General features: G+C 44.5%; 2 protein-coding genes across 3 annotated transcripts in view; one reads left to right on the top strand and one right to left on the bottom strand.

Moving 5' to 3' along the window:
- The window catches only part of REXO4 (REX4 homolog, 3'-5' exonuclease), an 8,231-nt gene extending 1,294 nt beyond the window's left edge, over positions 1 to 6,937 (top strand). Inside the window, exons 2-10 of one of the 2 annotated variants that reach the window (XM_083375165.1) lie at positions 58 to 87; positions 188 to 462; positions 1,017 to 1,354; positions 2,349 to 2,498; positions 3,193 to 3,386; positions 3,549 to 3,637; positions 4,169 to 4,243; positions 4,674 to 4,748; positions 4,965 to 6,937. In XM_083375165.1, the coding sequence (XP_083231291.1) occupies positions 235 to 462; positions 1,017 to 1,354; positions 2,349 to 2,498; positions 3,193 to 3,386; positions 3,549 to 3,637; positions 4,169 to 4,243; positions 4,674 to 4,748; positions 4,965 to 5,060 (1,245 nt within the window). In that variant the 5' untranslated portion in view covers positions 58 to 87; positions 188 to 234 and the 3' untranslated portion in view covers positions 5,061 to 6,937. The remainder of the gene's footprint in view (positions 1 to 57; positions 88 to 187; positions 463 to 1,016; positions 1,355 to 2,348; positions 2,499 to 3,192; positions 3,387 to 3,548; positions 3,638 to 4,168; positions 4,244 to 4,673; positions 4,749 to 4,964) is intronic. The other variant, XM_083375164.1, reaches the window with a different exon arrangement.
- On the bottom strand, positions 6,135 to 19,256 carry STKLD1 (serine/threonine kinase like domain containing 1; the record flags this gene model as incomplete). The annotated part of the gene is made up of 20 exons (XM_083374877.1): positions 6,135 to 6,499; positions 6,631 to 6,679; positions 6,830 to 6,909; positions 7,006 to 7,146; positions 8,245 to 8,373; positions 9,002 to 9,130; positions 9,753 to 9,881; positions 10,022 to 10,202; positions 10,253 to 10,395; positions 11,441 to 11,524; positions 12,052 to 12,182; positions 12,950 to 13,101; positions 13,842 to 13,960; positions 14,715 to 14,830; positions 15,185 to 15,255; positions 15,997 to 16,101; positions 16,527 to 16,601; positions 17,019 to 17,063; positions 17,900 to 18,001; positions 19,242 to 19,256. 20 exons carry the CDS (start codon positions 19,254 to 19,256, stop codon positions 6,474 to 6,476), a joined length of 2,022 nt encoding a protein of 673 aa, XP_083231003.1. The 3' UTR covers positions 6,135 to 6,473.

Raw genomic sequence — 19,256 nt, 5'->3', positions numbered from 1 at the left:
GCCCGACTTCTAAATGTATTCCTTATTCATTGGTCAAGTTGTTATGATTCCTCTTAGGTGCAGGAAGGGCTGGAGGACAAAGTAAAGGTACCTTGGTGTTTTGTTGTTTGTTTGTTTTTTAAAACTATTTTAGTTGGTTCTCTTTCTCCTGTTTGTATGATAAAACAAGAGTCTCTTGTGTTTTCAGCTCTAGTGCTTGTGGTCAAAGCTGAATGACTTTGTCTCGTATCAACAATGACCAAAATGAAAAAGAAAGACTCTCCATCCGAAACAGATAACTCTACAACTAAACCAGAAAACCTTAAGAATCAGAGGAAGAAGAAGAAGAAGAAGAAGAAATATATATTTTGGAAAAAGATCAACCAAGTAGAGAAGAGAGCGAACAAAGAAACCAAAGCAGTAATAGAATTGCCTCCAAAAACTTCCCAGGAAGTTTCATCAAACTGGAAAGCCCTACAAGAGGTATATTTGGACAATGACTTTTCCTGGAAAGCTTTTTTTTGGGGGGGGGGGGTTGTTCCTTTTTGAGGAACCGGTATTTGATGGTAGATGCCTAGTGCTGGGTGTTTTATATGTTAAATCTTTGATTAATCATATAAAAGGAGGGGAAATCTGAGATGTCCTTTGTTCATCCTACAATCCTGTTGCTAACATTTCAGCCCAGACCAAGTCAGAATTAATAATGGAATTTGTACCCAAATGCTCGCAAATGAAAGACGAGATTAAAAAAAAACGTGCTGCTTGGATTTCAAAGAAATACACATGTTTGGGAGGTATTATGGTGACAAAATTAAAATCCTCTTAAATCAAAGTTGATTGGAATCTCCAGCAGGTTATCTTAAATTTGAGACCAGGCTGGAGGGGGGGAAAAATCACATTAAGCTAATTTTGGTTCGGGAAGCTAGGTAAATCCAAGCAACTGCAGCTTCGATGCCACAAATGTGGACATCTGGTTTAGCCTACTGTGCAAATCCAACCCGAAAACTGAACACGTACATTTGTGTACCTTTTTTTAGCTCCTGCAACAAAAGGCCAGCCGTTTGAATCCTGCTCTTCCTGCACCCAACACGTATTCCAAGAAGAAGCATGCTGTCGAGGACGGGAAAAGCGTTCCTCGCGTATCGGGACCAAATGGAATTGGGAAGAAGCTGGCATCAAAGGTGCAGGTTCAAAGTTTGAGTCCCGCAGGTGTCAGGAGATCTAAAAAATCCACCCAAGTGAAGAATCCACAAGAGGTTCAAGAGGCTGTGAAAGAGCAGAGAAGCGTCCAGGTGGGCAACGGAGAGAAGAAGCAAGGAGATATTAAACATAAAAGAAGGAAAGAGGATGAGCCAGTGGCGGCCGCATCTATAGAGTAAGACTCGTGGGCTTCGGACAATACTCTTCAACACAGGCGAAGTAGCTCAGGTCCAACCCCAAGCATTAGTCCTCGGCTTACAACCGCAATTGAGCCCTAAATTTCTGTCGCTAAGCGAGACTGTTAAGCGAATCCCATTTTAAGGAACTTTCTGGCCACAAATTTTGGGTTGAATTGCGGTCGTAAGTCGAGGATTGCCTGAGTTTGTTTCCTCGGCTCCCTTTTATAGGTAGGTTTTACATTTTTCTCAATAAGGGCCTCCTGGCTGAATCTTGGAAAGCTACATCTTGTTGAGTCAAGATCAGTCAATCAGAATAGAGCTGGAAGGGACCATGGAGGTCTTCTAGTCCAGCCCCCTGCTCAAGCAGGAGTCCCTGTATCCTTTCAGACAAGTGGCTGTCCAGTCTCTTCTTAAAAACCTCCAGTAACGGAGCTCCCCCAACATCTGGTGGCAAGCGGTTCCACCGGTTCATTGTCCTCCCTGTTAGGAAGTTTCTTTTTCATTATATATATTTTATTTATATTTATTAAAATTTTATACCGCCCTTCTCCCGAAGGACTCAGGGCGGTGTACAGGGCAATAAATATCGAAATACAAAAGTTAAAAAGAATTAAAAAATTATGCCCAATATAATACAATAATTAAAACTATACTAAAACCCAAACCCATCAGACCAGGCCGGATTGTTCAAATAAATAGGTTTTTAGATCGCGTCGGAAGGAGCAAAGGTCGGGGGCCATCCGGAGCTCAACTGGTTGCTTCTCTCCTTGATCGGTTTCCATCCGTTGTTTCTTGTCTTGCCTTCTGGGTGCTTTGGAAAATAAGCTGACATTCCCCCCCCTCCTTGTGGCAGCCCCTCAAATACTGGAATGCACCTAATTCCAGATGGTCTGGAATTAGGTGAGGATTCTGGACCTCGAGTTATTTCGCAGGGGGTAACCTGAAGCCGACCTCCTCATTCTCCTTTCTGCCTCCCATTTGGCTTTTTAGCATCTGGTTTGATGACGTGGATCCAGATGATATTGAAGCAGCCTTGGGACCGGAAGCCGCCAAAGTAGCCCGGGAGAACGTGGGCATCAAAGACGAGAGGACCCAGCAGACGACGGATCCTGAGCTGGTGAAAGAACATGCTTTCGAAGGGTGATTATGCTTCTGTAGGTTCAGGGGGTTGAACGCTTGAAAGTGGTCCTCAATGTACGGCCACAACTGAGCCCCAAGTTTCTCTTGTTAAGTGAGCCCCCCCACACACACCCCTGTGGTTTTGGAAAGCCTTAAGACTGTGTTTGAAGGCTTTTGATTTGTGGGCCCGTGTTACGTTTTTCAGTCTGGCCTATCCTGTTTTTTATTATTTATTTAGTTACATTTATATACCGCCCTTTCCCTGAGGACTCAGGGCGGTTTACAGGGAATTAAAAATCCACCATATAAAAGTTAAAAAACCAAATTAAAAAATATTAAATTGACCCTGTACACTTAAAACCCCTGTACACTTAAAACCCCAATTTTAATTGCCATTAAACCTTTTTAAAGTGGGAGGAGGCCTTACGACATTTAAACAATAACCATTTTGCAGTTGACACGCTTCGGCATTGACAAAACCCTCATCTGTCAATTGCAAAAGACAGCATGACTCGGAACAGCTTCCCTCCCGACACATGACCTTTAACCCCACCAAACAACCCCAACTGCCTATCCCAGGCCCTTGGGAAGGCCTGAACATCTGCCATGCAAATAATAATAAAATAATAATAATAATAATAGCGACAGCAACAGCAGCGACGAAAAGTTAGCAGATGTCTCTTTTTTTCTATGTTCAAACTCTTTATCTTGGCAGGCTAACCAAAGCAGTGGCCATCGACTGTGAGATGGTGGGCGTGGGGCCCACCGGAGAAGACAGCATCCTGGCCCGTGTCTCGGTCGTGAATTTATTTGGCAAATGTGTTTATGACAAGTATGTCAGGCCTACGGAAAAAGTCACAGACTACAGAACCGCCGTTAGTGGGATTCGGCCTGAGCACTTAAAAACAGGTAACAAAGCTGGCTGATAGAAGTTTGAATGTTATGCCTGGGTTGTTGTTGTTGCCTGCTGAATCAAACTGAAGTTCATATATATAAAATGGCTACAGTAATAAATTCAGTAAATAAAAAAAACCCTTTTCTCTGCAACGTTGTGCTTTCTTGGAATTTTAGGGGAAGACTTCAAAACCGTCCAGAAAGAAGTAGCTGACATCCTAAAGGGTAGGATCTTAGTTGGACATGCTCTTCACAATGACTTAAAGGTACTAAGGACTGTAGTGTAAACTTGTCACGCCTTTGTTTCAGAATGTATTTCCACAATGTAGTTGGTTTTTCCGATGTATCTTTTCTTCCTCACTTGCGGGAAGAAATATGCATGAATATATATAATTTATTCATTAGAATAAATCATAACGTCTCTGTGTGTAAACAATTATTAAACTAAAAGTAGGTGCCTTGTGTTTTCGTATCCATAGGTTTTTCATCCCCATCCCCTTCTGGGCCTTTTAAGCCCCCCAAATTAAGAAATATTTATTTCCAGATGTGGGACTTTCAACTCCCATCACTCTTCTGTGGCTGAGATTTAAGTTAGCTACTACTCACCTAGGTCCATGAGCGACCTCATAGGTCTACTAGTCCACTCACCACATTTTGGGGACCCTGAGTAATCGTTCCAATGGGTCTTTTATTTTTATTATTATTATTATTATTATTATTATTATTATTATTATTATTATTATTATTATTATTATTATTATTATTATTATTATTATTATTAATTATTATTATTCCAGATTCTACTACTTGATCATCCCAAAAAGAAAATCCGGGACACACAAAGATACAAACCTTTCAAAAAGGAGGTCAAGGTGAGAAAGAGGTCCCTTTTTTTGAGTTCCAGGGAACCGATTCTACACAGACGCAACTGACGTTTTACAAGCTGTTTCTCATTCGGGACCAGCCATTTTAAGCGTTCCGTTTTACGCAAGTCTTGCTTAAGGTTTTTTTTTTTTTTTCTCATCGTCTTCCCCGTCCGTGTTGCTAAACAGAGGCTAAGAATGTATCAGCCCGGGGAAATTCAAGCCAAGTTCTTCCCCCCTAATCCAGAGGTCCCCAACCTTTGGGGCACCAAGGACCTGTTCCGTGGAGAGAGGTTTTTCCACGGACCGGAGTGTGCGTGGCTTTGTGTTCTGCCTGACTTGCTTGTTTGTGCGTACCGGTCGCTGGCGTGCCGTGGCCCGGTCCACAGACCAGGGATTGGAGACCCCTGATCTAATCAACGCTTCCCTGTTTCCTTAGAGCCTAAGACCCTCCCTCAAACTGCTGTGCGAGAAACTGCTCAACGTCAAGGTGCAGACCTCAGAGCACAGTTCGGTAAGTGATTAGAATCCAGATCCCAGCCGATAGAGCTGGGAGGATAACACAGAAGGATGGGGAACAGTGCTCTGCTCCGTTGAGACTCGGGGGGCGGGTGTCTGGGTTCTAGACATTTTTAGAAAAAGATGCGAGATTTATATCTCAGCCCTCCACCTTCTTAGCCGGCTCAGCAATGGCAAGTCCTGCCTTTCACTCATTGCTTCTCTCTCCCAGGTTCAAGACGCTCAAGCTGCCATGCGACTTTACACTTTGGTGAAAAAACAGTGGGAAACATCCCTGAAAAGAATGCCCAAGGCCCAGAAAGATTAAATCCGGACCTTTGCATGTCCGGCTGCGTTTGCTGTAGCGCTGGCTGATCGAAGAACTTTGCTTGATCAGTCCTGCAGCTGCCCCTTGCCCTTAAAAATTAGGTTTTGGCCCTGAATTGGGGGTTTACTTCAACGGAAGACTGTTTTTTAAGTTTCCCCTGCGGTCGGTCATAGATCTGGGATACTGCTGAATTTATATTCTTCTGACTTTTAAGTCCCTGTCCAGGGTTGGCTATTGGATGTTCAAGGAGGATCAAAACTGGGGGGGGGAGGATCCTTTGCACGTCCCTGGCCAGACACCTCGCACCCTGAATCCAGTCAAGAAACATTTGCAAAACAACAATTGATTCCCCTGTTGAGTTTCTCATCGGCCTCTTGAATTGTATTTTACTTTTTTTTTTCAAAATAAGCGTTAAAAAAAGGAGCTGATCGGCCACGGCGAGGCACCCAAGCAGCATTTGGGTGATCTTAGAAAGAGAAATTAAAACCTCACCTTTAAAACAGGCAAAATTTCCTTCTGCAGCAATCGAGAGGGGTTGTCCTCGACTTAGTGACTGCCCGTCATCACGGTTGAAAATTGTGATTAATGGCAAAGCGGGTAGAATTAGGTCAGTGGCCGGCTTTTACCACCTTTTCTTCGTGGCAGCCGTTAAGTGAAACCAGGGGATTGCTGTGGGCCTGGTTTTGCCAAAACCTGGATTTTGGCAAAACCATCGCAAACGGCAGTCCCGGATGGCTTGTAAACGTAGCCCCGTTGCCGAGCACGTTCGGTCACTTGCCTGCAAGAGAGGGTGACTGTCAGATTCATCAGTGGCCCTAAGGACGATCCATTGTAACCTTGGTCATATGTCGAGGACTTAACCTGCTAGAGTATTGGCAATCACGGTTGATTGCGATTCCTTTTTAAATCAACATTGTGACTTTTTCCCTGCCCAAATTATGCTTCGGATAAAATTTAAGTGAAATGGCAGCCATCTTTTCTCCTTACCTCTTCTGCGTTACGCAGATGGTTTTGAAATTGCATTGAGGTTCCAAAATTAGCAGTAATATAGCAGAGGAAAGCAGAGTCTCTCTCTCTCTCTGCGCTATTTTGGCTTTTCTGCTTAAATCTGTACGTATGCACCCTTCTCCAGCTACTAGGTAGGTCAGAAAGTTTTAAAACAGATCCATCCTTTTTCCTTTGTTGTAGTCGACGATAGGATCTGATCCTTGCAATCATCTGTTGAAAAAAAGATGGCTTCACTGCTCCTCATTTTCCTATTTATTGTACAACCTTTAATGTGTCCAGCAAAATATAAGCTCGTTCACTTTTTGCAAATAAATACCGAAGTTCCGTAAAACAAAGCAAAACTTTGCCCTCCTGTTCATCTTGAAATAATTGATAGGGCAAGAAAAAATAAATAAAAGTCATCTATCAGGGATCGTGCCTTATTAGAAGCCCTGTGAAGTAAAAAAAAATTGAGAAAAAAGTTATATTTTATTTAAAAAGGCATAAGATTTGGACTTTCTTTTAGGAAATAAAAAATTTATTCAAATAAATCAAGTTAAATTTTAAAAACAATTCGGTTCACCTTTCTTCTGCAGTTTTGAGAGCGCCTTCTCTGACAGGGCAACAATTTCCTAGAGGTAAAGACACACATTTGCGGCATCAGAAAGTGCCAATTTCCGGGGTCATCTTGCTTACCCATCTTCTGAGTTCCTTTTCGGACCGGATTAAAATAAATTATCGTTGCCACAAAAAAGTATCCCCTTAATATTTTTCCTCCTTACCAAACTAGAGGTAAGTCTGGTCTTCATTTCCATCAGCATCTCGGTAATGCTTTGGGAGATCATCTCCGCCACAATTTCGTCTGTGATTTAAAAGAAATTAAAAAGGCTTTTGCGTACGTGGAATCAATTTTTTTTGGGCACAGTTTTCCCTGGCTGGGCAGATGGGACATCGTTACCGTATTTAAACATCTCGTCGATCAGAACACAAATGTTCTCCACGACTTCGGGATCTTCCCTGTGGACCTGGTAGCAATCCTTTAGCAGGATGATCCCGTTACCCTTCTCGTCTGTAACTATGAATCGGAAACCGGATAACTCTGGAAAGAGGGAGAATTTATTAAATCAGCGGCTGATTCTCCCAGCAGACGAAAGGCTAGCTTTCACTCGGAGCACATCATGGTATCCCAAATAGGTGATTTACCTCCGGCAAATCCTGTCTAAGCAAGAGAGGACAACCGTCTAAGCTGGCTACTTAGAGTTTGTATCTCAGGGTGGAAGTAATCCTGTGATTTTGTATGAGTTCAAATAAAAACTGTCCTGTGTAGGGAGAGTAATCCTATCAATTTCTCCACCCAGCTCTTTCTGAATCCGATCTGGCTTGGCCTCTTAATATTCTTGAGTTATTATCGTTGGCAATCCCTTCCACCCAGGCCTTTTTTCTTGTCCCAGGGCAGGAGGATGCTGGCTGAACTTACAGGCTAAAACCATTGATTTAGTTGCTGAAGTTACCACCGCACTGAAAAAATTGACTTAGGACCATTTTTCAGAAATAATAATAACGATGATGATGATGATGACAATGATAATAATGAAGTTGGAAGGGACCTTGGAGGTCGTCTAATCCAATTACCCACTCGGGCAGGAAACCCTATACCACTTCAGACAAATGGCTGTCCAGTCTCTTCTTAAAAACTTCCAGCGTTGGAGCATTCACCGCCTCTGGAGGCAGGTTGTTCCCCTGGTTAATTGTTCTAACTGTCAGGAAGTTTCTCCTTAGTTCCAGGTTGCTTCTCTCCTTGGTTAGTTTCCATCCGTTGCTTCACAGCCAATGACTTCACAGCCGTTGTGGCGTTCCCTATGGCCACATGATCAAAATTCAGACACTTGGCGACTGGCAGGCTAGTTACGACTGTTGCAGAGTCCTAGGATCATGGGATCCCCTTTTGCTACCTTCTGACAAGCAAAGTCAACAGGGAAGTTCATTGTGTGGCTGACTGGAGCGTCTCACTTAAAAAGGGTGGCGGGGAAGTTTGTAAATCGGAGCAGAACTCACTGAACAGCTGTCTCACTAAGCAACAGGAACTTTGGGGCTCCATATTTTGTGTGTGTGTGTGTGTGTGTGTGTGGTCGTAAGTTGAGGACTGTGTTCCATCTACCAAGTGGTGGAGCTCAAGGCCTGGCTTGGAAACCCTTACCGGATGTCCTTAGGAGGCTGGCCAAGGCCAGGCAAGCATTCTTCACCAACACGGGGCTGTCCGGATGCTGTCTCAGAGCTTCCAGCAGAAGCAGGGAATAAGGTTCATATTTGACTTCATCTACGCATCCTGCAAAGGAAACCAAAAAACATCCCACGGAATTATGACAATTATTATATTTCCAAAAAAGTGGTGCTACTGCGAAGGAAACGGAAAGCGTTTTTTTTTTTTTAATGGACCGGCCTAGTAGAACTCAATACGTAGTTTCTTCAACGCCAGACAAGCAATCCTCAAGTTACGACCGTTTGTTCAAAGACGGTTCAGTTACGACGGCCGTGGGAAAAACGACTTGTGAACTCCACGCGTACTTTACAGCTGTGCCGCATGCACACACACATACACACACGCACGCCCCGCGGTCACAGGATTGCAGTTGGGACCCTGGTTTCGTACTTACGACTCGTTGGGACACGCGATCGTAATTTGCGGGTAGTTTCTGCCCGTTTTTTGCAAAAATTAAAAAATAAAATGCGCCCTGGGAGAAGCTGTGTTGTTTCTGCCCATTTTTGCAAAAAAAAAAAAAAAAACCCACCGGCGGAAGCTGTATTCGCTTGACTTGCTTAAGAAACCGCATGGAAATTGTCCTAAAACTGAGTCCGCCTTGACTTACGACCAAAGCAACCTAACAGGAGAAATTCTGTTCCTGATTATGTGATTGCCTGAACGGCCCATCTTCCTCCTGGCTCCGGAGACTCACCGTGAAGAGAAAGGGCCCAAAATGCACTGACGGCCATCTCTGCGACTTCCACGTGGGGGAGATGCAGGTGGAGGATGACGGAGACCAGCTCAGTGGCGTATTTCAGTGGGCTCTCGGCCACGTCGGCCACTGAATTGACAAAAGAAGGCCGCAACAGTCACCACAAAGTGCAGTATACTTGGTTCCTCAACTGAGGCCAAAATAACTTCAAAGAACAGAATAATGGAAGGGGCCTTGGAGGTCTTCTAATCCACCCCCCTTGCTCAGGCAGGGAGACCTATCCCATTTCAGGCAAATGATTGTCCATCTTCTGTTTGTGTTGTGGCTTAGCCCTGACAGTTGGCACCCCACACTAAATGAGGAAGATGCTAGACCATTCCAGACAAAGGGCGGTCCGATCCCTTCTTGAAGTCTCCCAGTGTTGGAGCATCCACAACTTATGGAGGCAAGCTGTTACACTGAGGAATTGTTCTCACTCTCAGGAAATTTCTCCTTAGGTCTAGGTCGCTAAAAAAAGTGGCTGTAAGTTGAGGACCACCTGTACTACACCTTCCTTAATGCTCGATCAACCTGGCTGCTTTCATCAGCCCATCCACTGCCTGAGTTGCTGCCATAGTTTTTTTTTTTTCTCCATCCCAAGTGGCTTACAACAACATCTGGAAGAGCTAGGCACCCGTGTCCAAAGAGAGGCCATATTTTCCAGCTGCACAATCGGAGGCGTCTGGTGCCTTTTTCTTTTTTTTCTACCCACCGTTTACAGCCAGGGTCCAAATGAGGCCACAGCAAGCAAGGCAGAGCTCTTTGTTGTGAGCAAAACGACACAAGGTGGTCAAGACCTCCGTGAAAATGTTGGCTCCCCGGAGGGCTGCGGCGGCGGCTTCTAGAAAGCGGCAGGAAAAAAAAAGGGTGGTGATGAACAACGGGGGCAAGATGGCAGAGCTGTAGACCCATCTTCCATCATCGGAGGTGTGCTAGAATTCCCAGCCGGTGAGGCCACCAGGCTGGGTGAGAGCCCCTTACCGTTGGAGGACATCATCATAAACAAGGTGCAGATCATACAGAGCAGGTCTTCGTGGTCCGGATGGGTCCTCATCGAATTCAGCAGACAGCTGAGGTTGTTCTCCGTAGCCAGAATCTCCACGTTCAGGTTCTGAGCTACAGCTGTCAAAAGCAGAAGTTGAGCCCGGAAACATCTGGGCCCCTTGTTAAATTAAGGAACAATAAACCATCGTTTGGGTTATCGCAGAGAACCCAACGGTGGCTGGTCTTCTCACCTCTCCCGGTGATTTCAAGCAGCAACGAAAATCCAGCCGACAGCGTCTCAAGGGAGTCGTTGTGTTTGTTCATGGCATCGATCACCGGGTCCGCCAAGTGAAGGAACACCTTGACATCGACTGGGGGGGGGGGAAGAAGTATCAACTGCTCACTTCCATTTTTTCGTGCCTAATTATAACTTTCCTGCATTTCAGCACCGATTGGCGGCTTTCTCGCTCTCTTGAACAGGAAATACTTGGAAATCCAAATTAAAACTGATCATTTGCAAAGGGATTTGGGAAACCAGACTGATAGCCACAGGAGATTAGACCAATAGGCAGAAGCTACGGGTCGAATCCCGAGTGCCGCGTAGCAGAGCGAGCGCCTGTTACGCGTCCCAGCTTCTGCCAACCTAGCAGTTCGAAGGCACATAAAAATGCAAGTAGAAAAATAGGGACCACTCCGGTGGGAAGGTGCGCCTTCCGTGCGCCTTTGGCACCTAGTCATGCCGGCCACATGACCACGGAGACGTCCTCGGACAAGCGCTGGCTCTTCGGCTTTGAAACGGAGATGAGCACCGGCCCCTAGAGTCGGAAACGACTAGCACGCATGTGCGGGGGAAACTTTACCTTTACAGTCCCAAGACCACCCTTTAAAAAAAAAAGTGAATTTCCAGCCTGGCTTGGAACATTCTTTTGGGCAGTACTGTATCAGAAATTAATTTGAGGGTGGCTAACCTAGATCCTTTGTCCTATAACACAATAATCCTCTGCACGCATAAAGCCAGGAACTGAATTCCTGTTTTCCACTCATTATGGTGAAGATGTTAGGTTGTATGGCTCGGCCATTGAGGCTTCTATACCTTAAATCAGGAGATGATGGCGTCTTCAGCAAAATATTGGAATATGAAAATAAACTCTCAGCCCTCCAAGTCCAGAGCCTGGGTCTTAATCAGCAAGGAACCCAATATGTTGAAATACAGGTAGTCCTTGACTTAGGTCTACAGTTAGGGCCATTGTTAAGCAAAGTGTTTCTTAAATGAGTCACGCTTGATAGCTACTGTTTTGCCTTGGTTGCTAAGGCAATTGCTGCCGTTGTTAAATGAATCACACGGTCATTAAGCAGATTCAGCTTCCTCCACCCCCACCCCCACCCATCAAGTTGTTGGAAAAGTCATAAAAGTACTTTGCCCCTCGTTCAACAGGCTGTTGAGACGTTCAATGCTCTTTTCTTGCGCTTCCTCAACTTCTGGATAAGACATCATGAATTCTGCAGGAGAATTAAAAATTAAAAAAGCAACTTCCCATGCAATCTACCTTACAATTTTTTTTATTTTTTTTTTAAAGTTCCGTAGAAGCTCCAGTTTCAATTCTCTGATGCGTTTACACAAATGTGCAAGGCAGGATTTTTGTTTTACCCCTGAAATCTTCCTTAATCCTCAGAGGCATCTTTAGGATTTTCTCTCACACTTGGTTAAAAAAAATATTCAACCCACATCCTTTTATTAGAAATTAACCCCCCCCCCCTTGATTTCCACAGGACTTATTTCTGATTAAGGATTGCACTCTCGGTCCCGTCAAGCTTACCCAGTCATGCTTTGCAACACTTGAGATATTTTTTCCCCATTAATTTCATATACAATTACTGAATTGTATACAGTATAGTTCCGTATAGTATACAGTTATAGCTCTGAAAATAGCCAAACGTGACTTTCTCTATATCGTGTTCCATAAGACATAAAAAGAAAAAAGAACCCAATATGAAAGTGGTATGTTAAATTACTTAGCCAGCATTACCTAAAATTGTCTGGATCCTATTCGTCTGAACTATGTCCAGGAAACCTGGAGGAAGTTTCTTTGCCACCTTTATTAAAGGAGATTTGGCTTCAATGAGGCATTCTCGGATAAGTGGATTTTCAACCAACTCCCTAAAGTTACAGAAAAAGATCGAAACATTTTTTTTTAATAAAACGTGGCTGAAGAATGTGTATAGGTAGTCCTCAACTTACAGTCATTCATTTAGTGACCATTCAAGGTTACAACGGCATCGAAAGAAGAGGCTTAGGATAGTTTTTCACACTGATGACTGCTGTGGCATCCCCCGTGGTCACGTGATCAACATTCAGAGGCTTGGCAACTGACATGTACTTGCAATGTGCCCAGGTCACGTGATTCCCTTTTCCCGACCTTCCAACAAGCCAAGTTCAAAGGGGGAAGCCAGGTTCCTTTTGCAACCGCTTAGTCACTTAGCAACTGCACTGATTCATTTAATAACTGGCCCGAAAGATCGTAAGGACAGTTGCAGGAACTGGGTATGTCTAGTCTGGTGAAAAGGAGGACCAGGGGTGACAGGATGGCAGTCTTCCAATATTTGAGGGGCTGCCCCAAAGAAGAGGGAGTCAAATTATTCTCCAAAGCACCAGAAGACAGGAATAAGAAGCAACGGATGGAAACTCATCAAGGAGAGAAGCAACCTAGAACTAAGGAGAAACTTCCTGACAGTTAGAACCATTAATCAGTGGAACGACTTGCGTCCCAAAGTTGTGAACGTTCCAACCCAGGAAGTTTTTAAGAGATTGGAGAGCCATTGTCTGAAATGGCATAGGGTTTCCTGCCTGAGCAGGGGGTTGGACTAGAAGACCTCCGAGGTCCCTTCCAGCTCTGTTCTAATGGGAGAAGCTCAGCTGGGACTCACTCTGCCGTGGGCCTCGCCGAAGGGTCAATTTTCAGCATCAGAAAGAGAACGGAGGACAGCAAAGGTTTCTGTTCCTTCATCTCTCTCAAAGCCTCCTCAAGAGCTGTGGCCTCCTTCTTAATGTTGTGCAGTAACAACGCAGGCTCTTTCACCTACAAAGACACACAACCCAGACAGGACGCCTTAAGAACAGTAATCCGTTGGCTGGCAGGTTCACAGTGCAGCTAGTCCTCCATTTACGACAGATCACTTGGCACTTAGCAATCGTTCACTCTTACAACAGATCTCCCCGGCCAGGTCTTTGGCAACCTGGTTCCGTTGTGGAATGAGTGGCGCCCGATTTTATGCCCTTCCCTCCTCCCTCTCCCCCCCCCCCCGGTTGTTAAGCGAATCACAAGTGATTCTGGCTTCCCCCACTGACTTGGCCAGCTGGGAAGGCCAAAAGATCATGTGACCCCCAGGACAGTGCAACACTCGTAAGTACCTGCCAGTTGCCAAGCCTCGGAACTTTGATCGCATGATCCTGGGAACACTACAACAGTCGCAAGCATGAGGACTTTATTTCCCCAGCACTATTGTAGCTTCAAATGAATGGTCGTAAACTTGAGGATACGGGGCAAACGTCAGCTTTTTTCTCCGCACTTAACAGAGGAACATCTGCTAAATTGAAGGCTTGTTCCCCAGTTTTCAAAAGACATTCTCTCTCAACCTGTGCTCGGACATCCTTTCCCAAAGCTGGAACTTGCAATGCAAATTTATCATTTAAACATTTAAAAATCAGGACGTTTTCCATCTTTAAGTTGCTTTTTATCACCTTCCCTCGGCGTCATCTCGCAAGACTTAAAATTTGCAAACGTTTTATCGTGCTCTTAGCAGGAAGGGCACCACGTACCTCCTTCTGAGAACAGGCTATCATGTCCAGCAAAACGGAGCCCAGTGACCAAATATCGGATTTGTCACTAAACGAGAAATTGAGCGCCTCTGGAGCCATCCAGCATTTGGAGTCGGGCTCTGCAGGAAAGGAAAGGAAACCCACCAGGACAATTTTGAAGTTACTACAAAGAGCAGATTTGAGTTACGACACTGAGTCCAAAATCTCTTGTCGCTAAGAAAGACATTTAAGTGAGATAGTTGCCCCATTTTACGACCTTTCTCGCCACAGTTAAGGGAATCGCTGCAGTTGTTTAGCTGGGAACGTGGTCGTAAATTAATCTAGCTTCCCCCTCGACTTTGCTTGTCAGAAGTTCTCGAAAGAGGAATCACGTGACCCCGGGACACCCCAACCATCATAAATATGAACCAGTTGCCAAGCATCCGAATTTTGATTACATGACCCTGGGGATGCTGCAATGGTCATAAGTGTGAAGAACGATCCTAAGTCACTTTTTCAGTCTCCTTATAACTTCAAAGGGTCACTAAACTAGTGTAAGCCGTTGTAACTTCGAGCGAATGGTTTGTAAGTCAAGGATTATGTCTATTCCATCACTCCCCCTTCCCTTGAAACAAACAGGGGTTATACAATCCATATTTCCCCTCTTTGGTTTATATTTTCCAAGCACCCCAGGCTAAATTAACCAGAAATCGTGGGCGCTCCATCACTGGAGATTTTTTAAGAAGAGGGTAGAAACAGTCACTTGTCTGAGACGGTATAGGTTCTCCTGCTTGAGCAGGGGGCTGGAAGAAGACCCCCAAGGTCCCTTCCAGTTCTATTCTATCCAAATGCCTTTCCGTGATAGGTACGGGAAGCCGCCGAGATGCGACTTACCTTCTTCAGCCCTGATTTTCCATTTTATCTCATCCGTCATGAGGGTTTCCGAGCCGAAATCGCAAAGCATGAAAGACGCCTCCCCAGTGCAAAGGATGTTAGACGGTTTGAGATTCCTGAAATATCGCAGAAGAGGGCCAGTTTCAGCCGCCCCACCCACCCCCCAAAAAAACCCCACAACTTCTAACAGTTTTTGTAAGGGGATATTGTAAGTTGATTGAGGACTGCCTACAGTAATAGCGGGAGAATCGGCACGTTAGAAGTCCCTGATCCAGATTGGGTCGGGGTAAATATTTGAGTCTCTTTCTGTACCATTTCACCCCTTAAAAACACCAGAGCATCGTTTTCCAGTGGGCCAGACACCACCACCCCATTTGGAACAGGGGCTGAACCCACCAAGCCACCCTCAAGCTGATGGGGGTTGTGTGCCTTCTGCTAAAAAAAACCCCAAAGAGTCAAATCCTTCTCACCGGTGAAAAATTTTGAGCCGATGGAGGTAAACTAATATATCCACCATCTGACCTAAGAACATCCGAATCACCTGAGGAGAGAAACAAGAGAGCCGGTTTAAAAAGAAGGGAGAGTTCTTGAGCCACAATCAGAGAGGGCGGGGAAACGAAATTATAATTTCATTTGACAAATGATAGTTTCAAGTTGACAAAAGGCGTGTTTTATTGCCCCTCCTGGAATCTCTCAAGGGATGGATCCGGTCTTCCTCCAAAGGATGCCAACGAAAATTGATTGATTGATTGATTAAGGACCTTTCCAGCAGGCTTCCAATAAGCAAAGACCGCATGATTCATTCATTTAATAACCACAACGATTTCCTTATCGACCGTTGCAGAAAAGGCCAGCTGCGGCTCCCTTCGCCACCTTCTGGTTCAGCGACGTTAATTCTGCTCCTTCATAAGTCGAGGAGGGCTGTATTTGCAATTTGCAATTTAAAAGAATTTGCTGCCGTGCGCTTTCAAGTCCGAGATTGGAACTACTTGGATTTACGCCAGTTTGCAACCCTTCCCCTCTTCCCATGGATCCAGGTTAACAAAACACACTAGCTGTGTTCGCCGAGCGTGCTTAGCTCAAACAAATCCACCAGGTTCCAAGAAGTAGATTGATTTCTACAAAAAAATAAAAATAAAAAACCCAAACAAATCCCGGAATTACAAACTGATTTAAGCTGATTAAGCATGTTTGTTACAAACACAGGCCGATCTGCTTTGTCTACGGGGGAATCAGAACAGATTTGCAAAGATCGTGACGGTTCCGCCAGCTTTGACTTCACCTTGTGCGGAAACTTCTCGTGTTTTAGCCTCTTCTCTTTGATATGCGAGAACAGATCCTCATGGTGAGAATGGTGCATCACCAAGCAAAGGAAGAGAGAAGAAATCTGAAAAGAGAAGGGTCACGTTGATCAAAATCCAGATCCTTGGCAACCGGCTCATATTTATGACGTGATTCCCCCCTTTTGCTGCCTTCCGACAAGCAAAGTCAACGGGGACACCTGATTCATTTAACAGCTCTGTTGCCGACTTAACAACGGCAGGGATTCACTGAACGAGACGGCGGCAAGAAAAGTCGTAAAGTGGGGCAAAATTCACTTCACCACCGTCTTGCTTAGCAACAGAGATTTTGGGTTTCAGTTGTCGTAACTCGAGGACCAGCTGTGTTCAAATCCCCCAGCTCTTACACCCATTTTATTACAGCTATCATAGTGTATACAATTATCCTATCAATTCTGCTGAGGGGCAAGTCCCATTCAGTTCTAAAAAAGAACCTCAGGATGCTTGCAACTTCGGGGTTCCCGTTCCTCACCTTGTTGTCCCAGATTATAAAGAATTCCTTGTAGGCACAAATATTCTTATGCTTTAGTTTCAACAGCTCCATCACCTGTAGGAAAAAAAACGGCCCATCGGGGAGGGGGAAAATAGCCTTTTTTTCTAACTACGCTTAAGAACGATGTTGCAATGCTAAATTTGAAATCTGTGCCTAGATTCCTCTCACATTTTTATGTGGTGCCTAAGTTGTTCGGATACTAAACCGCTGTAATAATGTCAGATGCTAGTTGGCATGTCTGACAAAAGACAAATGGGAGAGAATTAAAGGTATACAATTAGTCCTGACTTAACAACCTTTTGTTTAGTGATCGTTCAAAGTTAACAAGCACTCTGGAAAAAGTAAGTTATGGTGGGTTTTCACACTTAAGCACACACATCCCGGCATATGTTTTCCCAGGCACAACAGTCAAAGATCCTACATTATTCCACTGGATGGAATTTAAATAGAGGATAATCAAAACACGCCTACCTCTTTGAGAGCATCGTTCGCCTGATTTTCATCAATGCATTCGACCTGCCCGAAACAGACCCAGTCAAAACATGTACAATCCAACACCAAGAAACAAACGCATAAAGATAAATACATTTCCTCTTTTTCGAATACAGGTAGTCCTCAACTTGCAACAGTTCATTTAGCGACCGTTTAAAAGTGACAACGGCACTAAAAAAAAGGGAGTTATGACTGTTTTTCACACCGAGGAGCACTGCAGCCTCCCCCACGGACACGTGATCAACGGACTCGTGTTCACGACGTGGCAACGGACCCGTGTTTACGACGGTTGCAGTGTCCCGGGATCACGTGATCCCCTCTTGCGACCTTCTGACCTAACCACGGTGGCAAGAAAAGTCATAAAATGCGACAAAAATCACTTAACGACCATCTTGCTTAGCAACACTTAAGTCATAATTTGAGGACTACCTGTAAAAGTTTCTTTTTCTCTGTCAAGCTGAGCAAATTAAATTAATAATAATAATTTGACCAGGCACAATATTCATTCCTGCCAGCGGGCTGCTTTTAATTCCAGTTTTATGTTTGAAAGGAGCAGAAAGACTTTGGTGAACATTAAACAGAGCGTAAATAAAAGGCTGAACGTCCACTTTAAATCCTTCAGAAGAGGCGGCAAGGCTAAATCCATCGATGAAGTCCCGGCTATGGCTAAGCTGATGGACCATAAACCTGATTTTATTCCATTTATGAGGGAGTCATAAAATCTGATCTTATTCTGAAAAATGCTCCGCCTGTGTTGTTTCGACCTGCGGGTTGGCCTCTTGAGACAATTCCCAGGGATGTCTTTTGGGGGACTGCATCCTGTTGCCATGGCGACCCGCGTTTCCTTGCATCCCTCTCACCTTTTTCAACATGTATTTCTTTCTTGCGGTCTCTTTCCCTTTTACCATGGATTCCACCACCAGCATCGTTCCCAGAGCCCCTGGGGGCAGCTCCTTCACAATCTGCATTGGAAGCAAACAGATCCGATTTTAATAATATTATACAAGTACTCTATAATGGCCGAGCTCATGTCTGATGCGTCTGTCTGTTTACCTATCCATCTTTCTATATCTGTCTCATCTTTCAGTCTTGATCTGTCTGTCTATCCATCTCTCTTATCCATATCTATCTATCTATCCATCCATCCATCTTATATCTCATCTATCTATCTATCTATCCATCTATCCTCTCTTTTTATCTCATCTAATTACCTGCCCTCTCTATATTTATCTAATCTGTCTATCTCATCTAATCTCTCTCAAACTTTACATCTATCTATTTATCTATCTATCTATCTATCTATCTATCTATCTATCTATCTATCTATCTATCGCCTAATCTATCTAACTCTATGTATGTACAGCTAGACATATACACACACATGCATGTATGTACGTGCACACACACAATCATTGTGATTGATTTTACACATTACACTAAACCATGGTTTCTTTAACTGTGGTTGATTGGATAAGCAGGAACACAAGCTAAGGCATAAATAAATGACCCACATTATGGCACAATGTGGGGGTGTGCGATGCTATATATATAGTTTAAGTGGTTTTTATTCTTTTTATCCAATCTTTATTCTTTTTAGCCTGGTGCCTTCCCCACTCAACCAAATTTTTAAATCTATAAATTTTAATATCATGTAACTCTTTCGATTTTCATGGCCATTGTGTGGCTCTTAACACACATCTCATTCCCAGTAGCCCTTCACACTCAGCGACACAAACCCTGCAGGAAAACCCATCCAAAGGACCAAGAGTGAGAAATTATGGCCGATTCATATTTTTACATTCCCCAAATCAGAAACTAACGTATGTGCCTTGGGTGGCTTCATACAACCTGCTAAACCCAGGGCCATCCCCTCGGCTCCCCAAATCCCGGATTTCTAAACAAGTCAATAATTAAAACTGCCTCCTGGCTTGACCCACCAACCGCCCAGCTGTGTGAAGGGGGTTTAGTCTGGGTACGGAGCAACCAAATCAAACTGAACAGAGCCGGAAGGGACCCCTGGAGGTCTTCTAGTCCAACCCTTTGGTCAAGCAGGAGAGCTGCCTAGACCATTTCAGACAAGTGGCCACCGCTAACCCCTTTTCAGAAACGAGTCTTCTCTTTCCTGGGAAAAAAAAGGGGGGGAAGGGGGTCCAAAGTCCAATACTCCCCCCCCCGCCCGCCGCGAGTTTCGCCACCCCCGACCTGGTACTTCTCCAT

The sequence above is a fragment of the Vipera ursinii genome (assembly GCF_947247035.1).
Source record: "Vipera ursinii genome assembly, chromosome: 16".
NCBI classification, from domain to species: Eukaryota; Metazoa; Chordata; class Lepidosauria; order Squamata; family Viperidae; genus Vipera; species Vipera ursinii.
Note: the sequence above shows the minus strand (reverse complement) of the source record. Positions and strands in the feature narration are given on the sequence as shown.